The sequence below is a fragment of the Pelophylax lessonae genome (genome assembly GCF_965119305.1).
Source record: "Pelophylax lessonae genome assembly, chromosome: 3".
Classification (NCBI taxonomy): Eukaryota; Metazoa; Chordata; class Amphibia; order Anura; family Ranidae; genus Pelophylax; species Pelophylax lessonae.
Genome location: NC_138770.1, coordinates 537,362,308 through 537,386,811, shown reverse-complemented (window position 1 = coordinate 537,386,811; position 24,504 = coordinate 537,362,308). Strand labels below are relative to the sequence as shown.

The window sequence follows — 24,504 nt, the reverse complement described above, 5'->3', positions numbered from 1 at the left end:
TGATCACGCGCTATAAACAAAAAAAGAGCGTAAATTTTGCAAAAATAACAATATTTTTCAAATTTTTTTATATGAAATTCCCCAAAAAAAAAAGTAAAAATCAAAATTTTTTAACATTTTTCGGCCAATTTGTTTTATGCTACATATGTTTGGTAAAAAAAATCGCAAAAAGCGTATTTTGATTGGTTTGCGCAAAAGTTATCGCGTTTACTAACAAAGGGAAAGATTTTTGTCATTTTTGGTGTTTTTTTTTTAACGCGTAATGGCGGCGATCTGCGATTTTTTTTTTTCGGTACTGCGACATTGCGGCGGACAGATCGGACCCTTGACTGACATTTTTGACACTTTTGGGGTTACCAGTGACATTACTGCAGTAATCAGTGCTATACATATGCACTGTTACTGCAAAAATGACACTGGCAGGGAAGGGGTTAACTTTATTGGACAGGGAGGGGTTAAGTGTGTCCTAGGGGCGTGCTTTCTACTGTGTAGGGACATTCCTATTGGTGTAAAAGCAAAGATCAACCGTTCTACATAGTAGAACGGACAGATCTTCACTTTTACACAGGGAGAACTGACAGGCAGCTTGTTTACACAAGCTGCTCTGTCTTTCTCCCTTCACAGGAGCGATCGCAGTGTGACTGGCGGACATCGAGTCCGCCGGTCACACGCACTGACTTGCCTGTGAACGAGCCGCGGCGGGCGCGCGCCTCGGCGGGCGCGCGCCCGCCCGCGATAGGCTCGCAAGTCAGTGACAGGCGAGTGACGTACCGATACGTCACTCTGCCTGGCCGGGGCTGACCGCCGCAGTATATAGTCGTGCGGCGGTCGGCAACCGGTTAAGAAGGGTTGTTCCCTCTTGGGGGGGGGGGGGGATTTTCTTTAAACTTTTTATTTTTTCAGACGGGGCTCCTGTGACTCGGTTAGGGCTCCTGTGTCCTGATTAAGGGCACTTATTTTTAGCCTTGGGTTATTTTTCCAACCCCTCATTTTCCTTTTGGCACTGCTTTTGGACGTCCCAGTAGTTATGATTTATGCAGCAATGTGTCTGTCGATGAACGGAAGAGAAAATATGGATTTTTGTACTTACAGTAAAATCCATTTCTCTGCGTTCATCCATGGACACAGCACCCACCCCTCTATGGAGTTCTGATACTTCTAATACTCCTACTTGCTACTGATTACCTAGAGCAGAGAGGGGGGTTATATACCAAGCTGAGGACACCCTAAGGTCATAGCCAGGTGTTTTTTGTTCTGCCTAGTCCTACCCCTAGAGGAGGCAATATAACCCAGTAGTTATGATTTATGAAGCGCTGTGTCCGTCGATGAAAGAAATGGATTATACGGTAAGTATAAAAATCACATTTTGCATCATTATTTATTTTTATTTTTTTACACACAAATAGAGCTTTCTTTTTGTGGTATTTGATCACCACTGGGTTTCATATTTTTTTATTATATAAATGAGAAAAGACCAAAAAATTTTAAGAGGAAAAAAAAATGTCTTCACAAATTTAGGCAAATATGTATTCTGCTACATGTCTTGTACATGTCAAAAGAAAAGTCCCACTAAGTGTAAATGAATTGGTTTGTGTGAAAGTTATAGCATCTAGACAACGATGTTATATATACTGGAATTTTTATAAAAAATGTTTTATACTAGTAATGGCGGTGATTAGCGACTTAAAGCCATCCAGTGTGCACGAGGCCTTAAAGTGGTTTTAAAGTCAGAAGTTTTTCTATCTTAATGCATTCTATGCATTAAAGAAGTGTCATTTTTGTGTTTATTAAAAGTCAGTAGCTACAACATTTGTAGCTGCTGACGTTAAATAAACACACACCTGTCCCATGATCCAGCGATAGCCGCCCGAACCCTTGGTTCTCTCCCCCGCCTCTCCCCTGCGCCAGCATCACAAGTGTGGGCATCTGGCTGTGACAGCTTGCGGCTTAACAGCTGGGAACGCACTGCACATACGTGAGTCACGCTGCGCCTCCTCAATGGCCGGGCAATTGTCTGGGACCTGTGATTTCAGGGGGGGGCGCGGGGCTACCTAGTTCTCTAGGTACCCCCCCCCCCCCAAAAAAAAATTACATGCCAAATGTGGCTGTAAGGAGGTGAAGAGTCCTTAAAGCAGAACTTCCACTTTTGGGTGGAACTCTGCTTTAACCACTTGCCTACAGTGCACTTTCACCCCCTTCCTGCCCAGACCGATTTTCAGCTTTCAGCGCTCTCACACTTTGACTGAGAATTACTCAGTCATGCAACACTGTACCCATACAAAAATTGTGTCCTTTTTTTCACACAAATAGAGCTTTCTTTTGATGGTATTTGATCAATACTGGGTTTTTTATTTTTTGTGCTATAAATAAAAGACTGAAAATATTGTGAAAAAACGCATTTTTCTTTGTTTCTGTCATAAAATTTTGCAAATTAGTAATTTTTCTTCACAAATTTTGGCCAAAATTTATACTGCTACTTATCTTTGGTAAAAATAACCCAAGTAAGTGTATATTATTTGGTCTTTGTGAAAGTTATAGAGTCCACAAGCTATGGTGCGAATCATTGAAAATTGATCACACTTGATCACACCTGATGTACTGAAGGCCTATCTCATTTCTTGAGACACTAAAAAGTCAGGAAAGTACAAATACCCCCCAAATGACCCCTTTTTGGAAAGTAGACATTCCAAGGTATTTAATAAGGGGCATGGTGAGTTTTTTGAAGTTGTAATTTTTTCCCACAATGCTTTGCAAAATGAAGATTTTTTTTTTTTTTTTTTTTTACAAATTGCCGTATTAACAGGTTATTTCTCTCACACAGCACATGTATACTTGCAACTACACCCCAAAACACATTCTACTACTCCTCCTGAGTATGGAGATACCACATGTGTGAGACTTTTTCACAGCCTGGCCACATACAGAGGCCTAGCATCCAAGTAGCCCCGTCCGGCATTCTAGGAGCACAAATTACACATATAATTTCCTGACAACCTATCGCACTTTTGAAGGCCCTGGAGCACCAGGACAATGGAAACCCCCATAAAATTACCCTATTTTGGAAAGCAAACAGCCCAACGTATAATTTTTGAGGCATAATGAGTCTTTTGAATATGTCATTTTTTTCCACAAGTTTTTGGAAAATGTGGAAAGAAAATGAAAACACATTTTTTTTACACAAAGCTGTCCATTTATGCAATATTTCTAACACATAGCATGTACATAGCAAAAATTGCACCCCAAAATACATTCTGCTATTCCTCCTGAGTATGGCGATACCACATGTGTAACACTTTTTCACAGCCTGGCCACATACATAGGCCTAACATCCAAGTAGCGCTTTACACAAAGTTGTCCATTTATCCACTTTAAGACTGGGCCTATTTTTGACACTTGGTGTTTACAAACTAAAATCATTTTTTTTTGCTAGAAAACTACTTAGAACCCCCAAACATTATATATTTTTTTTTAGCAGAGACCCTAGAGAATAAAATGGAGATCGTTGCAATATTTTTTATCACACCATATTTGCGCAGCAGTCTTCCAAATGCGATTTTTTTGAAAAAAAATTCACTTTTTTGAACTAAAACATAAGAAAACAGTAAATTTAGCACATTTTTTTTCCATAATATGAAAGATAATGTTACGCCGAGTAATTAGATACCCAACATGTCATGCTTCAAAATTGTGCATGCTCACAGAATGGCGCCAAACATTGGTACTTAAAAATCCCCATAGGCAACATTTTAAAAATTTCTGCAGGTTACTAGCTTAGAGTTACAGAGGAGGTCTATGGCTCAAATTATTGCTCTCGCTCTAACGATCGCGGCGATACCTCACATGTATGGTTTGAACACAGTTTACATATGTGGGCGGGACTTGCGTATGCGTTTGCTTCTGCGCGCGAGCTAACGGAGGCAGGGCGCTTTAATTTTTTTTTTTTTTTTTTTTTCCTATTTATTTTATTTATTATTTTTTTATTTTTACACAGTTTAAAAAAAAAAAATGTTTTGATCATTTTTATTGCTATTACAAGGAATGTAAACATCCCTTGTAATAGAAATAGGCATGACAGGTCCTCTTTATTGTGAGATCTGGGGTCAAAAAGACCTCACACCTCACAACTACACTAAAAAAGAAAAAAAAAAAAAAAAAAAAAAAAAATTGTTGAAAGAGGAAAAAAAAAAAAAGCAAAAAAAAAAGCGGCCCTTTAAACCGGTTGCTAGGCAACGTCTTTTGACGTAGCTCCGGTCCTCCAAGACCATAGAGTTGAGTGAGGGCCATCTTGCCCTCACTCGACTTCCTGTCTCTGAGGATCCGGGACCGGATAGTTTTCCCCGCTGCCGGCGGGTCCGGTAAGCTGGGAAAACGTCTGGGACGCGGCAGGAGGGGGGGGGCACCTATTCCCCTGCACCGTAAGGGTAATTCCGCGGCGAATCCGCCACTGGGACCACTCTTATCTGAAAGCCGACCGCCCGCCGTTTCAAAAAATACCGGGGTTATGGGGGCTATCTGCTGCCATAACTCCAGTATTTAGCTTTTAATGGCCGACGCATATAGTCGTTAGGCGGTCAGTAAGTGATTGCATGTATATGACAAACAGGTGACGATGACTGATGGGGTGACAGGTGACTGATGGGGTGACAGGTGACGATGACTGATGGGGTGACAGGTGACAATGACTGATGGGGTGACAGGTGACGATGACTGATGGGGTGACAGGTGACGATGACTGATGGGGTGACAGGTGATGATGATTGATGAGGTGACAGGCGACGATGATTGATGAGGTGACAAGTGACGATGATTGATGGGGTGACAAATGACAATCACTGACGGGGTGACATGTGACGATGATTGATGGGGTGACAAGTGACGATCACTGATGGGGTGTCAAATGACGATGATTGATAGGGTGACAGATGACGGTGACTGATGGGGTGACAGGTGACGATGTTTGATGGGGTGACAGGTGACGGTGATTGATGGGGTGACAGGTGACGGGCGATGGTCACTGATGGGTGACAGGTGACGGGCGATGGTGCACGGCGGTACTGATGGCAGTCTCTGGTGACCGGTGAACTTTAGGCTACGTTCACATGTGAGCGTAGCGATCGCAGGCAGAATCACTGCGATTCTGCCCGTGATCCAGAAATCATTGCAAATCGCGGGACGCCTGTGCGTTGCCCGTGATTTGCAATAGCACCCCAAACGCTGTGCGATGTTGCAGCGATTTCCGCCTGCCGAATCGAGGTAACATCACGCAAACAACGCATGACGCCCCAAAGAAACTCTTGTACCTTTTTTGGGCGTCATGCGATGTTTGCGCGATGTTACAGCGATTCGGCAGGCGGAAATGGCGGCAACATCGCACAGCGTTTGGGGTGCTATTGCAAATCACGGGCAACGCACAGGCGTCCCGCGATTTGCAATGATTTCCGGATCGCGGGCAGAATCGCGGTTATTCTGCCTGCGATCGCTACTCTCACATGTGAGCGTAGCCTTATGGGTGTCAATTTCTGGGCACTGATGAGGTGACTGTTGGGTGACAGGGGACATTGGGGGGGGCTGAGGACTGTGTGTGGGGGACCTTTATTTGTGTGCTTTTTACTTTTTACAGGGGTACAGAGCAGTAACTCAATGTTTCAGGCTCTTCTCCCCTCATACTGGAAGCTGTATGAGGGGAGAAGAGCTAGTAACACTGAGTTACTGCTCTTTGTTTACATTTTGTGATCGGCTGTGAATGGATTCACAGCCGATCACATAGTAAACAGTCACTGTCAGTGACTGTTTACTACCGCCGGTGACAGCTGTGTTCCTACGGAACACAGTGCCACCGACATGACCGCGCTGCGCGCTCCCGATCGCGCATGCGCGGTCATCTCCCGGGCGCCTCCATTGTGATCGGCTGTGTCATTGGAACACAGCCGATCACGTGGGAAACAGCCATGCCTATTGGCTGTTTCCCCTCTGCCGGTGACCGGCTGTGTCCCGGGGACACGCCGACACCGGCAGTGCACGGCGGCGCGCCCGCGATCGCGCGCCTGCCGTGCATTTACTGGGTCACGTCATATGACGTCCGCCCAGGATAATAGCCGCACCGTCCCGCCGTCATATGACGGCGGGCGGGCGGTAAGTGGTTAAGATAAAAAGCCTTCTGTGTGCAGCAGCCCCCCTAATACTTACCTAAGCCCCATCTTGATACAGCGATGTGCACGAGTGCCTCGGCAGTCCAGGACTCTCCCTCTCCTCATATTCTGAGAAGGCAGCGCCGTTGGCTCCCGCTGTTGTCAATTGAAATCAGTGAGCCAATGAAGAGAGAGGGGGGGCCAAGCCGCGGCTCCATGTCTGAATGGACACAAGGAGCTGCGGCTCGGCTTGGGTGCCCCCATAGCAAGCTGCTTGCTGTGGTGGCACTCAACAGGAGGGAGGGCCCAGGAGCGCTGAAAAGGGACCCGAGAAGAGGATCTGTGCTGATTTATGCAAAACCACTCCACAGAGCAGGTAAGTAATAACGTTTGTTATTTAAAAAAAAAAAAAAAAAAGGAGATTTTACAATCACTTTAATATGTCCCTGTCCTTACCCATTCAACCCTGTATATGTTCTCAATAGAGCTGACCAGCAGGGAAACAAAAAAAAAAAAAACACTTTTTCTTACGGCATAGAGGGAAAGAACTGCAGACATTTTGAAGTCTATAGACTCCAGAATGCCACCTGCTGCTGTTCTTGGTTCATATATAGTATTTACAACATTTTAAATTTGCCTGAATAAAAAATAAAATGTTTCATCTGGAGAGCACAATGGCTTAGTGGTTAACACGGTTCAAATTTCTTCCATAACACTACCTACCTGGAGTTTGTGTGTTCTCCTGTGCCTGTGTGAGTTTCCTCCGGGTACTTCTGTTTCCTACCACACTCCAAAGATATGCTGGTAGGTTAATTGGATCTTGTGTAAATTGGCACTAGTATGTGTATGTGTGATTATTAGTTAGGGACCTAATGGCACTTTTCCACTGCAAGTACCGGCTCGGCCCTGCTTGGCCCGGTTTGCTTTTCCACTGCTGGTACCGCATGGTACGTTGTTGGAACAGTTCGGTACGGTACGGTATGGTTTGCTTTTCCACTAAAGTAGTACTAAAGTTAAGTGGGTGGGATAACAACGGGGTGGGTGGGATTCTCTGACCAATCAGTGGCTAGTAGTGACTGCATGCAAAGGATTGTGGGATATGGTACCTCTTGGAACCACAATCGAGGTGGTACTGTTTTTGAGAGCCGTACCGTTCAGTTCCATGCAGTGGAAAAGCGCCGCCGTACCGAACCGCTCCTACACCGTACCATGCGGTACCAGCAGTGGAAAAGCACAAAAGCGAGCCGAACCGTTCGGTTCCATGCAGTGGAAAAGCACCATTAGATTGTAAGCTCCTTGAGGGCAGGTACTGATGTGTGAATGTACAAAATATATGTCGAGTGTTGCTTAAAATTGTCTGCGCTACCTAAAAACAAAAAAAAAAAAAACTTTTAATACGGGGTGCTCCCATTTAAATGCGGTTTACAGACCATACTGGGTTTTGTAATCTAAAAGCCCAGCAGTTGCAGCTCACCTTCCAGCTGTCTGTGTCTATTGCCCGGTATACAACTATGCAGGTTGCGGTTGATGAGTTTTGCATGTTTTTCATGCGCTTTTTTACGCGTTTTGATGTTTTTTCCCCGTTTTTACTTTTTTTTTTTTTAAACACGTTTGACACATTTCAATGTGTTTTCGGGAAGTGTCTGTTGTCTTGTGGGAAAAACCAGCAAAATCGCAGTGCTTTTTTTCTGCTGCGCTTATATTGAAGTCTAATGAACCAAAAATGCAACCTGCTGCAAGAAAAGACCGCAAAGACAGCACCAGTGGAAAACGCACAGATGGGAAGGTGTCCCATAGGAAACCATGGTAAATGGACTGTTGTGCATTTCTGCAAAACTGAAAATGCAATGAAAAACACCCAGGGCCTTACTATAGCTTCAATTGTAGCCCCGTGAGCAGCAAGAGCAAGCATGTGTTCCTCCGCTGACTCTATATTCTTAAAAAGAGAATACCATGTTTTAATCATTTTTTTGTTTTTTTACAGTTGTACTCGCTCAATGATTACAAGCCTCCCATCTCCAAGGCTAAAATGACACAGATCACCAAGGCTGCAATTAAAGCCATAAAGGTAATCACATTTAATGAAAGATGTCTTTATGATGTGCTTTTTGATATCTATATACATTTTGGGTTTTTCTTTTTTTTTAATAAAGAAGGCTAGAATAAACTCTCTAATGGCTGATGAGAATTGCTTACTATTGTGCTCTGTAAATCTAGTTACTTCTTACCTCCTATTCATCTCCTTTTTCTAACCTTTCCATAACCTGCTTATTAATTGATGAAACATTCATATTGTATAGTGTTGACCATTTTTCTTTTTTTCTATTCACAGTTTTACAAGCATGTTGTTCAAAGTGTTGAGAAGTTTATACAAAAGGTAACTTATAGTTATTGTACACCGTTACGCAAAAACGTTTGAGCATTTTGAAATTTTCTGGATTTCAGTATGACTTGCTGGTTCACACTGGGAATTGCACAGGAACAAGCTGCACATTCCTTTGCAATTCACATGCAGTTTAGTGCGGTGTGATTTAGCAAGTCACATGCAGTTTAGTGCGGTGTTATTTAGCAAGTTACATGCAGTTTAGTGCGGTGTTATTTAGCTCATTTATTTTGAATGGGTTGAAATCACACTGCATTACACCAAAAGTAGAGCATGTGCTGCTTTTGGAAACTCACTGCAACCAAAATTGCATAGTACTTTTGTACAAAGCAATCCAGTGAAGGCAAACACCACCTGTGTTTGGGGTATCATTGATGCCCGCTGCAGATCGCAACTGCAGTGCGTTGGGAACGCAGTGCAAGGAACACGCACAGAATGCCGGTTTCCCACACTGCGTTGTGTTGTGAACATGCCTTTTAATGTTTAGGCTTCATCTAAACCATAATTATGCATTTGGATGCCTTTTACATATTTAGCATGTTTCCACCTGCGTAAAACATGTGCAGCAGCAAAAGGGCAGACTTTTCTGCCATCATGCTGCACATATGCTTTGCTGGGCGGCCGATGTTTCTGTGCTGAGAGCGCCGTCACTGAACGCTCCTAGCACAGTGTCCAAGCTGTCCCCACTCCAAATCATGTGACCACTGTGACAGCCAATTAAAGTGGTCACATGATCTCTGGACAGCCTGGCATCCCAGGACCTTTGAAGGGAATACTGGGGGGGGGGGGGGGGGGATGGAGTGAAGAAATAAAATACACAACATTTTACGGAGCCATATCTGAACCTACCATTTAAACTGTAGACGGCAAACATATGTAACGCCTTATAATTACTAGCTAGAAATGTAGAGAAATTGGGATTCTTGTGGTCTTGAAAACTATGGCTTGACAAGTGTAAAATAATACATTTCTTCAGTTTGGGCTGCTTTCCTTGACTTGCTTATACTTTTTAGATCATAGTTGTACAACCCACCTTCCAAAACAGGCACAGAGTTTCTTTTGTATTTCTTGGCCCAGGTTGAAATTTGTTAGTTTGTAATGATTGTAAACTGTGCTGACCTTAGCACAGTAAAGCGATCCCATACCATAAAGGGTTGGGTCACTGGCATGAGTTTAATTTCAGTGTGCACTAAAAAGCACATTGGGTTCTGACACTCTGAAACATTTTGTCTGTGCCCTCCTCACTCATTTTATCTGAGCTCATCTAAAGTACTAGGAGGAAACTCCTATTCCATTATAAGTTCAGAGCTTTTTTCTTTTCTGGTTCAGATTTAGTCCACATTCACAAGCTGAGGATAAGAAGGAACAGCCATACTCTAGTGTTAATGTGTTTTTGGACTTTCATTTGTACCATTTAAGGCATGCAGGTATTCCATGTAAAGGAATTGACAGAAAGGACTGAATGTTTTTCATGGATATTGTGTCTCTGAAATTGCATTTAGGATTTTGTGGCCATTTCATGTGCAAACAGGGCTTAACAGAGTTCCTCTTTAGGATTCATTTTCTCCTATCTATATTTTTCCCTTTAGAACATCTTTTTACAGCTTTATTTTGTTTTACAGTGTAAACCAGAATACAAAGTACCTGGACTGTATGTTATTGACTCCATTGTTCGACAATCTAGACATCAGTTTGGTCAAGATAAGGATCTTTTTGCACCAAGGTTCAGCAATAACATAATCAACACTTTCCAGAACTTATATCGATGTCCTGCGGATGAAAAGGTATGATATGGATGGAGATGAAGTTGTTTTTCCCTTTTTTTTCTGAGAAAATTGGATAAACCTATTTTGACCAGCCTTTGTCAACCATGAATTTTATGGGTTCCTCCAGAGGTTGGTTTGATTTTGAGTCAAAAGAAAAAGGTGGATGGCGTATAGGTGGATGAGACACAGGATCCAAAGCGACAGCCTGAGTGGTGAAAGTATAGCAAAAACAACCGACTGATTCTAGTAACACTGGCAAGCATGGATAGAAGGCAGCTCACAGGAGATGAAGGAATCTCTAAGCAACATTAAACACAAAAACAAAAGAGCGCCACTCGTAAGTGCAGTATGCTTAAAAAGTCTGTAAATTTATTAGACAATAGGCAACTTACAAGATATTGGACAATGGAGTGCATGTCAGACCCTCCAGTGGTCAGTGAGGCTGTGACACAGGGAGGACAAGTGGAACCAGATGTATCCGTGCGGGTGGTAAACAATGCAGGAGGCTTCCAACCCAGCACTCCACAAGCCAGCGTACACAGGCTGCCGAGTCCCTGGTCGGAAGGAAAGGCTGGACATTGCTAATGTGTTTCAGAGCCGCCCACGCCTCCTTTCTCAAAGCAAATTGGTTAGTACTGCACCACCTACATTTATAGTGACGGGGCAGAGTAACAGGTTGGAAGGGAGGAGGGGAGGCAGGGTGAACGGGACATGAGACAGCGCTGGTAACCAACGTTCTACACAATTATTAGACAGCATAACACATTTATCTATTACAACATAAAACATAGAAAAAAGGATATTAATCGCGCTAGGCTCCTAAAAACGAGCAGCAACTTAAAGTGTGACAAACACAAAATAGTAATAATAAAAAGTAAGTCACGCTAAAATATTAAATATCACCCTTATGACCAGTGAAAAATAGTGCTACATATGAGTATGGTGATTCGTGAATCGTGTGTCAATAAAGTTCAATAATGGAAGAAACTTGTATGTTATGAGCAGCAAGTCCAAAAAGTCCCTGTATATACAATCCTTGAGTAAATATAGATGTGTCTCTATTGGATCTGGGAGAAGACCACTGGCTGTACAAACTTCTTACCAGAATGTATATCATCAAATGCCCAATTCAAAAGGTGTACTTCCTTCACAGCGGGACCAATTGGGAAGCTCATTTGGACCAGGAAACTCAGCACACTCGGTCCAAATACATGAAAAATAAAATGACAGATCCCATAGCATAATACTGTATAAAAAATTGTGGATATACACCCATGTGCAGTTCCTCTAAAAAGGTGCTGTCAAAGAAACCTCCACCAAATCCAGGCTAATACCATGAAATATTTTCAGCCAAAAAAGGAAGAGTGTGTGAAGAGGAATTATAGACCATCTCCCTTAAGCACAATCTGCTTACCAGATATAAAATGATTCATGCAGGTGATAACATAAAGGTGACCAACAGGATAACAGTCTGAATCAACCAAACTTGAAAGAGCCACCACCGACACCACTGCTGCTTACCAGAAGCATGTAATATTGAGCCAGCGATCAGTCATCCGATTCCTGTAAGGTTGATCCGATGCCAGATAGCTCCAAAAGACTCCCCACATAGGTCCAATCATAAGTTATGTGGAAACAACAAAGAAGTGCCCCATAGTGTAAAACCATCAAAAAATTTATTGTAAATAAAGAGAGTAACTTACACATATAAATGAGTCAAGAGGGTGTGTGTTAATGATCCGCCGGCCGGCCGACTCTTCCGCCCGTCCTCAACTCGTAGTGGTGACGTCAGCATGCCGCGACCGACGTACGTTTCAATCAGACGTTTTCAAGGAATCGGATGACTGATCTTTGGCTCATTATTACATGCTTCTGGTAAACAGCAGTGGTGTCGGTGGTGGCTCTTTCAAGTTTGGTTGATTCAGACTGTTATCCTGTTGGTCACCTTTATGTTATCACCTGCATGAATCATTTTATATCTGGTAAGCAGATTGTGCTTATGGGAGATGGTCTATAATTCCTCTTCACACACTCCTCCTTTTTTGGCTGAAAATATTTCATGGTATTAGCCTGGATTTGGTGGAGGTTTCTTTGACAGCACCTTTTTAGAGGAACTGCACATGGGTGTATAGCCACAATTTTTTATACAGTATTATGCTATGGGATCTGTCATTTTATTTTTCATGTATTTGTACCGAGTGTGCTGAGTTTCCTGGTCCAAAGGAGCTTCCTAATTGGTCCCGCTGTGAAGGAAGTACACCTTTTGAATTGGGCATTTGATGATATACATTCTGGTAAGAAGTTTGTACAGCCAGTGGTCTTCTCCCAGATCCAATAGAGACACATCTATATTTACTCAAGGATTGTATATACAGGGACTTTTTGGACTTGATGCTCATAATATACAAGTTTCTTCCATTATTGAACTTTATTGACACACGATTCACGAATCACCATACTCATATGTAGCACTATTTTTCACTGGTCATAAGGGTGATATTTAATATTTTAGCGCGACTTACTTTTTATTACAACATAAAACATGTTAAAAACAAGGAGTGCAACCGTATAAGGACACAAACAAAACTGAAAATTGTATACATCGCTTGCAGAAGCACTGCACGCTCATGCGTGCACACACACACCGCATGCATGCCGTGCATACCTGCAAACCAGTTCTTATACTGTTGCACTCCTTGTTTTTAACATGTTTTATATTGTAATAGCTAAATGTGTTATGTCATCTAAATGAGTAGAAACATTTGTTACGAGCGATGTCTCTCGTCCCGTCCCGTTCTCCCTGCCTCACCTCCTCCCTTCCAGCTGTTACTCCGCCCCGTGTCACTATAAATGCAGTTGGTGCAGTACTAACCAATTAGCTTTGAGAAAGGAGCCTTGGGCGGCTCTGAAACTCGTTAGCCACACCCAGCCTTCCTGCCCCCAACGCTGATGTCAGGGACTCGGCGGCCTGTGCATGCTGTCTCATGGAATGCCATCTGGAAACCCTCCTGCATTGTTTACCACCCACACAGATACATCCGATTCCACACAGCCTCACTGACCTCTGGAGGGTCTGACATGCGCTCCATTGTCCAATATCTTGTAAGTTGCCAATTGTCTAATAAATGTACAGACTTTTTATGCATACTGCACTTACGAGTGGCACTCTTTTGTTTTTGTGTTTTATGTTGGTATGATTTTGGACTATTGGACCTTTTTCGTTATTAATACATTGATACTTAATAGTTGGTGGTGAGAAGATGCCATGTGTCATTGGGGTAACCACAAAATTTGCCACAGCGATATTGCTGCAGCAACAGTTTCTTACAGTGCACCCTAATTCTATACTCCTCCACTAGTTGTTTTATTATTTTTTCCTCTAGAGGTTACTAAGGGCTCCATTGTGCAGATAATGTCTGTCATAACTACCACTGACACCAGTCCTATTTAGCTGTCTGTAAAGGTTGGAGGGTAGGATTGCTTCCCTCATACCACAAATGTTAAGGAGCAGTCTTCTCACTGACCATCATACTGATCTACTGTTAAGTGGTGATATAATACCTATTAGCAAGGGTTTCAAGGTTTCCCCAGTGTTAAAATAGTTGATAGAAGCTGCATTAGACTTTAATTTCAGCGTTGAACCGTTCAGATTCAAAAAAAGGACACAAAGAAGCATGTAAACAATTGTGGATACACATATCCTCTTTTATGGCCTTATATATACAACATCTAGATTGCTACTGTGCTCAGTGTGGAAGTGCGGAAACCTTGATTTCTAGCTAGTAATTAATGTTACACATGCAGCGTGAATAGGACGCAGACCGTTCTGAATTTCTGACAAGATCAATGTGTATTTTTTTTGCACTTATTAAATAGACATAACAAAACAAATTAAAGGGTATATTTAATAGACAGAAATTGAGCATAAAGGAGATGTACATGGTTTGGGTTAGCCAACACTTTAAGAGATATAAGAAGCTGGCAGATAACTTTGCACACTGGACTTTACTAAAAGGAGAAATAAAATACACAGGGTGGGCTTTACAGTGACTGATCATTGTGACAGTCAATCAGAGGCTATCACAACAATCAGGGAATTGGAAATCAGGCTTCTTGGTTCCTTATTGTTAGTACAAGACTCAGACTGAGCTCTAACCAAGACCTCTATGTGCTGGGAGCGTATTGTGCAGCCCACAGATACAGTAATGCAATAACTAAGTTGTAAGCAAAACATATTGACATAGGTCTAGAGATAATTATTTTTAAGTGTGTGCAGATTTATATAAGAGATGGTATGTAGGTAATTTGCACAATGAAACTGTTGCAGTTTGCTCTTTTGGATAACATACATTTAGCTAGTCGCAATTCTGGTTACATATTTAATCTGTATGACTTTCTATCTTTATACAGAGCAAGATTGTTAGAGTGCTGAATCTGTGGCAGAAAAACAGTGTTTTCAAGAGTGAAATTATCCAGCCTCTTCTTGATATGGCTGCTGGTATTCCTCCACCTGTTGTCACACCTATCTTACCTAGTACTGCTGCAGGTGTTGGCAATACACCCGGTAAGCTCTTTTTTCCAGTTGGTTAATTAAGGCTCCGTGTGTGGCCACGGTTTCAGTGCGGCCATCTGGTGCGGTTCTGTTCACCGATTTAGGTGCAATTTTTTTTACCTAAAATAGCACCTGAACCGGACTGAAAAATGCACAGGACTCATTGTAAAACCGCCCCGCACGTGTGAACCTTTTCAATGCTGCCGGTTCACATTATGCTAATCAGATGCGGTGAAATTGCATCCAATTCGCATATGTGAACGGAGACTAAAGAGAAATTGAAAGTTTTTTGCCAGTTGTATATAATTATTTGTTTTTCACAAACAAGGTAAAAAGAAAAGTGGGTACAATTCCAACATATATATGGTGGTAGCGCATAAATATCACAATGCAATCTCAAGGTACCAGCAAGTGCGCTAGTTAAACATTGTTGTACTTCTGGTGGTGGTACAGTGGCAATGAAAAAATCATCCAGAGCTTTTCTTCATGCAAGAAAATATGAGAAGGAAAAAAAAGGTAGATGAATGATGTTTTGGGGTCTTAGGGGAAACCGCATGCTAGTTGAAGGGGGAAGAGGAATAGAGGAGAGTCGCCTAGAATCCTTGGCGAAATATCTAAGTCCAATAGTTGGCTGCTTACTTATGGATAATTTCTTTCTGATTGATACTCAATACAGAGCTATGTGAGACAGGGAGGGTGAAGTAACCCTCATTTGACTCCATCTGTGTGTTCTGAATATAATTGAACAGCAGAGAATCTAATTACAGTGCCAAATTTCTAGAATTGCAGAAAATGTTCAGACAACTCAGCCCCTCTTGATCAAAATAAAATATTTTTACTTTTTTTAGTCTTTGGTCCCTAAATATTATTTTCAAAAAATTACACACACAAAAAAAAAAGATTGGTTTTGTACTGGATAACTGTTTATTTAGAAATTCCTGTGCAGCAGTCCAGCCTAAATGAAAAGAAAGTTTCGAAGAAAAGGAGAAGGCCAGCTCATCAAAATGATTTTAGAGTAAGAGCACCACGTCCCAATATGAATGTTGAAAAAAGAGGAGGTTGGGCGTCTAAAAAGGGGGACTTTTGAATTGGGGTGCTAGGTACATATAGAGAATAAGGAAGCAGAAATAAAAAAGATTTGTACTTTATTGAAAACAACAAGAAAAGTATGTAAAATGTATACTGTATATGACAGGATACAACAACAATAAGACATATTGTGATATTAAAAACAATTGCAGTTTACAGCCATATTCATTATGTATTGATATAGGTAGATATCGGATCCTACACAGGGGTGAGTAATAATTACTGTATACCCATTTACCATCCAAAGAGTGATATCTGTGCAGAAAATGATGTTGCCCACAAATTTTTAACCCAACATGTTTCACGGCTGTATAGCCGCTTCCTCAGGGGTATTTGGGGGTTCTCACTATATATATCAAATGAAAACGCTAAGATGGAAAGAGAAAAGAACCATAAGCATGTATAATTAGATATATCAGTAAATATATAACATAGCATAGTGTGTATATATATATATATATATATATATATATATGTCAAAGAAAACCTTCTGGTAGGTCTATAACATAGTATTAAAAGTGTGTCCATTGAGCATCGGAAACAATGTGATCACATTGTTTCCTATGCTCAATGGACACACTTTTAATACTATGTTATAGACCTACCAGAAGGTTTTCTTTGACATATATATATATATATATATATATATATATATATATATATATATACACTATGCTATGTTATATATTTACTGATATATCTAATTATACATGCTTATGGTTCTTTTTCTCTTTCCATCTTAGCGTTTTCATTTGATATATATAGTGAGAACCTCCAAATACCCCTGAGGAAGCGGCTATATGGCCGTGAAACATGTCGGGTTAAAAATTTGTGGGCAACATCGTTTTCTGCACAGATATCACTCTTTGGATGGTAAATGGGTATACAGTAATTATTACTCACCCCTGTGTAGGATCCGATATCTACCTATATCAATACATAATGAATATGGCTGTAAACTGCAATTGTTTTTAATATCACAATTTGTCTTATTGTTGTATCCTGTAATATACAGTATACATTTTACATACTTTTCTTGTTGTTTTCAATAAAGTACAAATCTTTTTTTTATTTCTGCTTCCTTATTCTCTATATGTACCTAGCACCCCAATTCAAAAGTCCCCCTTTTTAGACGCCCAACCTCCTCTGAAAAGAAAGTTTGATCCTTGCCACAACCACTCTCCCTTCTGAATTCTTTAAGGGCCAGTTCACACTAGATGTGGTGGGAATTCGCAGCAAATTTACACCGCATCAAAATCGCAACCTGTTCATGCAGACTGATTGCGAAATGTATGTTAACGACACCCTGCAATCAGTTTGCAAAACGCAGTGCGATTTGCAGAATCGGATCACATGGGTGTTAACAGCCATGCGATCTGATTCTGGTGCAGACAAAAAAAGGTTCCTGCACGAAATTGGTCTGAATGTGATGCAAAATCAGCCATACAATTTGTATGGCTGAATTTGTATCGCACAGACATCACATGTGATCTGCACAGCAATGCGGTGCGAATCACATGCGATGTCTGCCATTGCACTAGTGTGAACCGGCTCTAAAGGATGTAAAAATAAAGTCTGTTTATGACACAGTCGTCCTCTCCTGTGTTTTCTATGAAGAATGTACAGTAAATATAAAAGGTTCTGCTCAGTAAACAATACCTCTATGAAGACTGTGAATAAAAGGAAAATCTGTTTACTTTTCACTCTATGGTCCAAAAAATGTATAAAGCATGCTTGTAATGAAAATATGATTTTCTTTCAAGGGACTCCAGTCACTCCAGTTACTCCCGCAAATACTTCTCAAAGCATGTCTGACCCATGGATTGCTCAGATAACCAGTACAGACACCCTAGCTGCAGTGGCTCAGATATTACAAAGCCCTCAGGGACAACAGGTATGGTTTAACTATTTATTCCAATATAAAACAAAACATGAGATCTGATATTTTACATATTGGTTATTGTAAAGATCTGAAAATATTTAGTTTGTTATATAAGCGTGTTCTAAAAACTTAAATATTAATTGACATAATTCCTGCAATCAATATTAGACAACAATAAGAAATATGTTAGATACAGGAGATTTTGGATATTCCAATAAAAGATTTCATAGTGGGTAATGTGATTTTATTGTGGAATATGATTTATAGGTCACTAAGGAAGTCAACAACTAAAGTCTACATTGCTTGCACACAGGTCAGAGTACTCCCTTCTTTGAGCCTATAATTTTAATCAACTCAAGTTGTAAAGCTTTACAACTAGAGCAAGGATCTCATGCAAAAGGGTAGTTTGGCCCAAGCATTGTGAGAACAGTATTAATGGGCGCAAGGGAGGCACATGGATAGTTCGCTGCCAGTCAAAATCAATAACAGACTGAAATACGCCACCGCTTTACCGAGCGGTACTCACGTTTAGGCCGTTTGCCTTCATGGTTGTATGCTCCAAACGTGAGCACCACTCAGAACAGCATTCAGCCGCTACGTGTTTCAGCTTGTGGATTGATTTTGTCAGGCTGCTGGCAACAGGCCATAGACAGCACCTATGCCTCCCTTGCGTCCAAAAATGCTGTGTGTTTACGCTGTGCGGGCCAAGCCATCCATGTGCATGAGCTCCACGGATCTTATTTGCATTTACAAACCCTTTATTGAAAAAATAGTGAAGACTGAAAACCACAGCAAAAACAGGTACAATGAACATAGGAGGACACACATTGTTGTCACACACCTTTGTAACTTTAACCTAGGCCTCCCAATTTCTCTGTTTTTACTTCCTCCATTGTAAAGCAGAACTTTACCCATAACAACTTGATAAAAAGAATGTTCTTTAGCAAGGAACATACATTCCACATTAATATTGGTGATATCAAAATTAATGTGTGCTGTAAATTTCCTCCAGCATTGCTCTTGTTTCTTCTTGCTGGAGGCTGCCATTTTGCTGAAGCCGAGAGCCCTTGAGCAGCAGTAAATCATAAAGCGGTACAAAACTTTCCTGGAATGCCAGGATTGCCAACTGTCAAGTTTACTTGTGTCCTCAACCAAACTGTCAAACCCTGAAATGGCTGCTGTCATAACTGATCACATTTGCAGCACCATGGCAGTTGCAGATTGAACAGAACCAGCTGTCCTGGCTATAAAGGATAGGAGGATTTAATTCCCCTTTTAAAGCGTTTTTTACCCCACTTCATATTCCTAATACGTGCCTGCTGTACTGCTGTACCATGTACTTGAATTAGAAAGTATCCTGTTCTCTATATATTGCTTCCTTTGTGTGAAATTCCTGGTGTTCCTGCTAGTCCCCTTGTTTTCCTATTAAAAACTGACCACACTAAGCAAAGGGAGCACACCGTGGTCAGTTCCCTAGCTTTGCTGGGAACTCCATTCTCTCTCCTCCAGTTATCAGTCAGACGTATCCTGACACCCCCCCCCCCCCTGCACGAGCTGCACACCCATTCACTGGCAAGCTCAGTGTACTGCTGGTTCTCCTCCCCCCAGGCCTTCCTTTATCTAGATGGCAACTCACTTCTTCATAGAAGAATATTTAATAGATTGGTCTGGCAAGAACAATTTTTCGCTGATTACTACTAATACCGTTTTCATCACTAAAGTCTTGTATATAGTCCCTTAACATCCCCTCCAAAATTTTGCAGACTACTGGTGTTAGGCTAACCGGCCTATAGTTCCCCGGCATAATTCTCAGCCCTTTTTTAAATATTGGTACCACATTGGGTTTTTTTCCTATCAGCTGGCACAATACCCGTCTGTAGACTATTTATAAAGATCAAGAACAATGGTCCTGGCTATCACCTGGCTGAGATCTTTAAGAACCCTCAGGGTGCAAGCCATCTGGTCCCGGTGATTTATTTATGTTACGTTTTTCAAGTTTAGTTCTAAGTCTATCTTCTGTTAACCATGAGGGTGCTTCCTGAGCTGTATTATTTAATTTAACATTACAAGCTGTGTTAGTGTAGCCCCCATTTCTTTTGTGACGACTGAGTAGAAGAATTTATTTAGCACTTTTGCCTTCTTTCTGTCCTCTGTGGCCAGATTCCCTTTGTCGTCTTTTATGGGGCCAATGTGTTCTGTTCTCGCTTTTTTACTATTATACACTTAACCACTTAAGGACCGAGCCTATTTTTGACACATTTTGTTCACAAGTTAAAATCAGTATTTTTTCCTAGAAAACAACTTAGAACCCCCAAACATTATATATATTATTTTAGAAAAGACTCTGGAGAATAAAATGTCGGTCATTGCAATCATTTTTGTCACGCGGTATTTGCGCAGCGGTCTATAAAGCGCCATTTTTTTGGAAAAATTTTGAAAAATCACATTTCACTGCATTTAAAAAATACTAAACAGTAAAGTTAGCCCATTTTTTTTGTATATTGTGAAAGAACATGTCACGCCGAGTAAATAGATACCCAACATGTTACGGTTTAAAATTGCGCCCCCCCGTGGGATGTCGACAAACTACGGTCAATAGAGTTCTCAATCTGCGACGCTTTAAATTTATTTAACGGTTACCAGTTTAGAGGTAGAGTGTAGCTCTTTTTTTTAAATTATTGCTCACACTCTGGCGATCGCGGCGATACCTCACATGTGTGGTTTGAACAGCGATTTCATTTGCGGCTCGACTTGCGTATACGTTTTTTTTTGTGCGCGAGCTAACGGTGACGGGGGCGGCTAAATTTTTTTTTTTTTTTTTTTTCCCATTTATTTTATTTATTTTTTTAACTTTATTACAGTTTAAAAAAAAAAAAAAAAATCTGATCACTTTTATTGCTGTCACAAGCAATGTAAACATCCCTTGTGACAGCAATATGTCGTGACAGGTACACTTTATGGAGGGATCGAGGGTCTAAAAGACCCTAGACCCCTCCACTACACTTCCCTGTATGCAAAATGCCAAAAACGGCGTTTTTGCATACAGCCGATTTTCAAATTTGCCGCCTTTTGCGGCACAGTAACCCGGAAGTGACGTCATGGACGCCGCCTCCGGGTTACGTCAACGGAGCCCCGATCGATGCTGTTTCCGGCATTCATCGGGACTCCATCCAGCCGGCGGACGCGCCGGCTGGGTGCTCGAGGCTCCCGGTGGGACGGGAGCCCCGAGCAAAGCCACGGAAGGCGGCGGGAGGGGGGGGGACGTCCCCTCCCGCCCCCCCGGGTACCGATCGAGCGGCTCCCGAGCCGCATCGGTCAGTACCGACGGAAAGCCAACCGTCGGCTTCAAACCACGGTGCCGGAATGATGCCTCTAGCTATAGAGGCATCATCCCGGTACACTACCGCAAAGTTTACTGACGTAGACCTACGTTAGTATGCGGTAAGTGGTTAAAGAATTTCTTGCGTTTTTTTTTTTTTTACTCTCTTCCACTATGTGTCTTTCGTGTTCTATTTAGGCCGCCTTGATTGCGCCTTTACATTTCCTTTTTGCACTCTTTGTAATGTTGGAATGCTGCCAATGACCCCTCAGCCTTGTCTTTTTTGAAGACCTTTTCTTTAGTTTTAATATGAATTTTTATGTTGGAGTTTAACCACCCAGGAATTATTTTTGCTCTTTTAAACTTATTCCCCTTTGGAATGCACTGGCCAATCCCTTTATTTAGTATGTTCTTGAAGCACTCTCATTTTTCCACTGTGTCATTTGTTCCTAGTATTCTATCCCATTTTATATTGTCTAGCAAAGAGCGCAGTTTAGGGAAGTTGGCTCTTTTGAAATTCTGTGTCCTTATATTACCCTTGTGTTTCCTATTTCTATGATTTAAACTGAAACTAATTGACCTATGGTCACTATTTCCTAAGTTACCCCATATTTCTATATCCGTGATCAGGTCTGTATTGTTGGTAATCAGTAGGTCTAGTACCGCATTGTTTCTTTTCGGTGCGTTCACCATCTGACCCATGAAACTGTCCTGCAAAACATTTAGGAACTGCCAAGCCTTAGATGAATGCGCGGTTCCTTCTGCCCAGTCTATATCTGGATAATTAAAGTCCCCCATTATAATGACATTTCCCTTCCTTGCTGCCATTCCAATCTGTGATAGGAGGTCTGCCTCCCCCTCCTCCCTCTGGTTTTGGGGCCTATAGCATACACCGAATATTACTTTCCCCATACTTTCTGTTGCCTCCATGGGATCTTCATTTAGTGATGTCTGTTCTCTAGTACCCGCCTTTCGAAATCATTTCTGAGCTTCCTCTGCTTACATTGTCCCAGAAGGTAGCCTTATTACTTCTGCACAGGGTGTCAGGGCTGGCTGCGTTGGCTTGGCGTTCACCTTATCTGGTGGTTCACCGAGATAAAGTGGTGCTTCACCCTTGTCAGTCGTTCCTTCCTAAGGTTGTTTCTGGTTTCCATCTGAATAAAGACATTGTGTTGCCTTCCCTGTGTTCTAAGCCTGAACATCTTAAGGAGATTGCCTTGCACTCTCTGGATGTGGGTCAGGCGATCTGGGTGTACCTTGCGGCAACTGAGTTGTTTAGGAAATCAGCCTTACTATTTGTCCTTACTAATGGAGCTTGCAAACGGTTAGTCGCGTCTGTAGCACCCATTTCCAGATGGACAAGACGGGCTGTGGTGCAGGCCTATTCTATCAAGGGTCAGGTTCCTCCGTTCCCTGTTAAGGCACTTTCTATGCGGATGCTTAGTGCCTTTTGGACTTTCCGCCATCAGGCGTCAGTGGTGCAGGTTGGCAAGGCAGCTGCCTGGTCGTCTGTGCACACTTTCACAAAATTTTATACAATAGATGTGCTGGCATCTGCGGATGCTGGTTTTGGCTACAACGTTTTGCAGGCCACTGTTTGAGAGAAATAGTCCTCTTTGAGGGTGTATGTTTTTTTCAGGTGAGCTCCAGTTGTTCCTGGTTGAGCTCCATGTTACCTGGTTGGCTAGGTTTAGCCTATTGGGAATTTTTTCTTCTGTGATTTTTCCCATCCCTCATGTTTGACACTGCTGTTGGACGTCCCAATGGTTAAGAAGATTCTGGAGCTGTGTCCGTCAATAAATAAATGAGAAAATTTGATTTTTGTCTTACCATAAAATCCTTTTCTCTGATGTTCATTGACTGACACAGCACCCACCCCTCTATTGAGTTGGGTTTTATTTCTTCTGACACTGCAACTAAACTGAATGCCTATAACAGGAAGTGGGGGTATTCCCTGATGGGACTTCCCAATAAGCGTGTTAAAGCGGTTTCCTGTCTAGTGTCCTACTCCTCTAGGGGGCAGGATAACCCAATGGTCAAGACGATTCTGGAGCTGTGTCAGCCAATGAACATCAGAGAAATGTTCCACAGGAGAGGTTTTTCAGCCCTTCTAGTACTTTATTGATCAATTCCAGCAAAACTGGTAGCTCTTGCATATATATATATATATATATATATATAATATGTTTGTGTTTATGTTTTAAATTGGACCTGTATGTGACCCATGTATTTGTATTTGCCAGGTAATTTGTGCCAGTCAGTGCTTGTACAGCTATAGGTAAACTTCAGTTCCCAAATATTTTTGGTAGAAGCCAAGTAACCAATGCTGTGTCATTAGATACCTACCCAACCACCAGAGGTAGCCTGTAGTCCATTTTCTCAAAGAATGGAATGCTTTTCACAGTCTGTCTAGTACACATGATGAGATTGTTTGTATTGTATTTTCGGACGCAAACTGTGCTGATTAAACGAAAATCGTACGATCTGGTATAGTACAAGAAAAATTTCCGTGTTTGTCCCTTCAGATAATATCAGATGAACTGTCGTGATCGGCTCTCGAAAAATGTGTACTAACCATCAGATTATCGTACGATCGATTTGAAGGCAGTATTTGTAATTTTCTGATTGTGCGAAGCTTATCTAACTAGGATTGTTACAGTAGCGCAGATTTCTTTTTTTTTTTTTTTTTTTTTTTTTTTTTTGAGAATAGACACACTATAGAGGAGCAGTCTTAGACAAAAGACCCATTCTTGTGTGGCTGCAAAACCTCTGATAAAATATATATATATATGTTTCACCGCATATATCAAAAACCCATGCCCTTTAGATGATTAAACAGTAATTTTTTGTATCCTTTTTAATGCAAACCAGATATGCATCTCTTTGCTTTTTTGTCATCTTACAGCTTCAGCAGTTGGTTCAGTCTTTGCATGTACAGCAACAAAAGCCTCAGCCTTCACTTCTCCAAGCACTAGATGCAGGACTTGTGGTTCAGTTGCAAGCACTTACTGCTCAACTTACAGCTGCAGCTGCCTCATCAACCACTCTGAACCCTTTGGAGCAAAGTGTATCACTGAGTAAGGTACGTTTCACATATTGCTTCTTTAACAGTTAAAGTGAAACTGGTTTAAAAAGAAAAAATGATATTCAAGTATGTATTCCTAACTCAAAAAGCAATTTATTTTACTCTCAGCCTCTTCCAGATCTCCAGATTCCTTTTTTTTTTTTTTTTGGTTGTGGGTGGATGTGTTTTTCCCCATGGTCCCCCTGTATGCAGGAACATAGCCATCTTCTTTTGCTCACTCTCAACCTGGATCAGGAACTATGAAATGTGTAGTGTGCGCATGATCTCAACTGACGTGTACTGCTCATTCTAAACAAACAC

General features: G+C 41.5%; 1 protein-coding gene across 1 annotated transcript in view; it reads left to right on the top strand.

The window, feature by feature from the left end:
- The window catches only part of SCAF8 (SR-related CTD associated factor 8), a gene marked incomplete at its 5' end in the record, with an annotated part of 194,012 nt that overhangs the window by 72,377 nt on the left and 97,131 nt on the right, over window positions 1–24,504 (top strand). Inside the window, 6 exon segments of the mRNA XM_082249133.1 lie at window positions 8,113–8,196; window positions 8,461–8,505; window positions 10,134–10,295; window positions 14,688–14,841; window positions 17,682–17,812; window positions 24,025–24,201. Coding sequence (XP_082105259.1) covers window positions 8,113–8,196; window positions 8,461–8,505; window positions 10,134–10,295; window positions 14,688–14,841; window positions 17,682–17,812; window positions 24,025–24,201 — 753 coding nt within the window.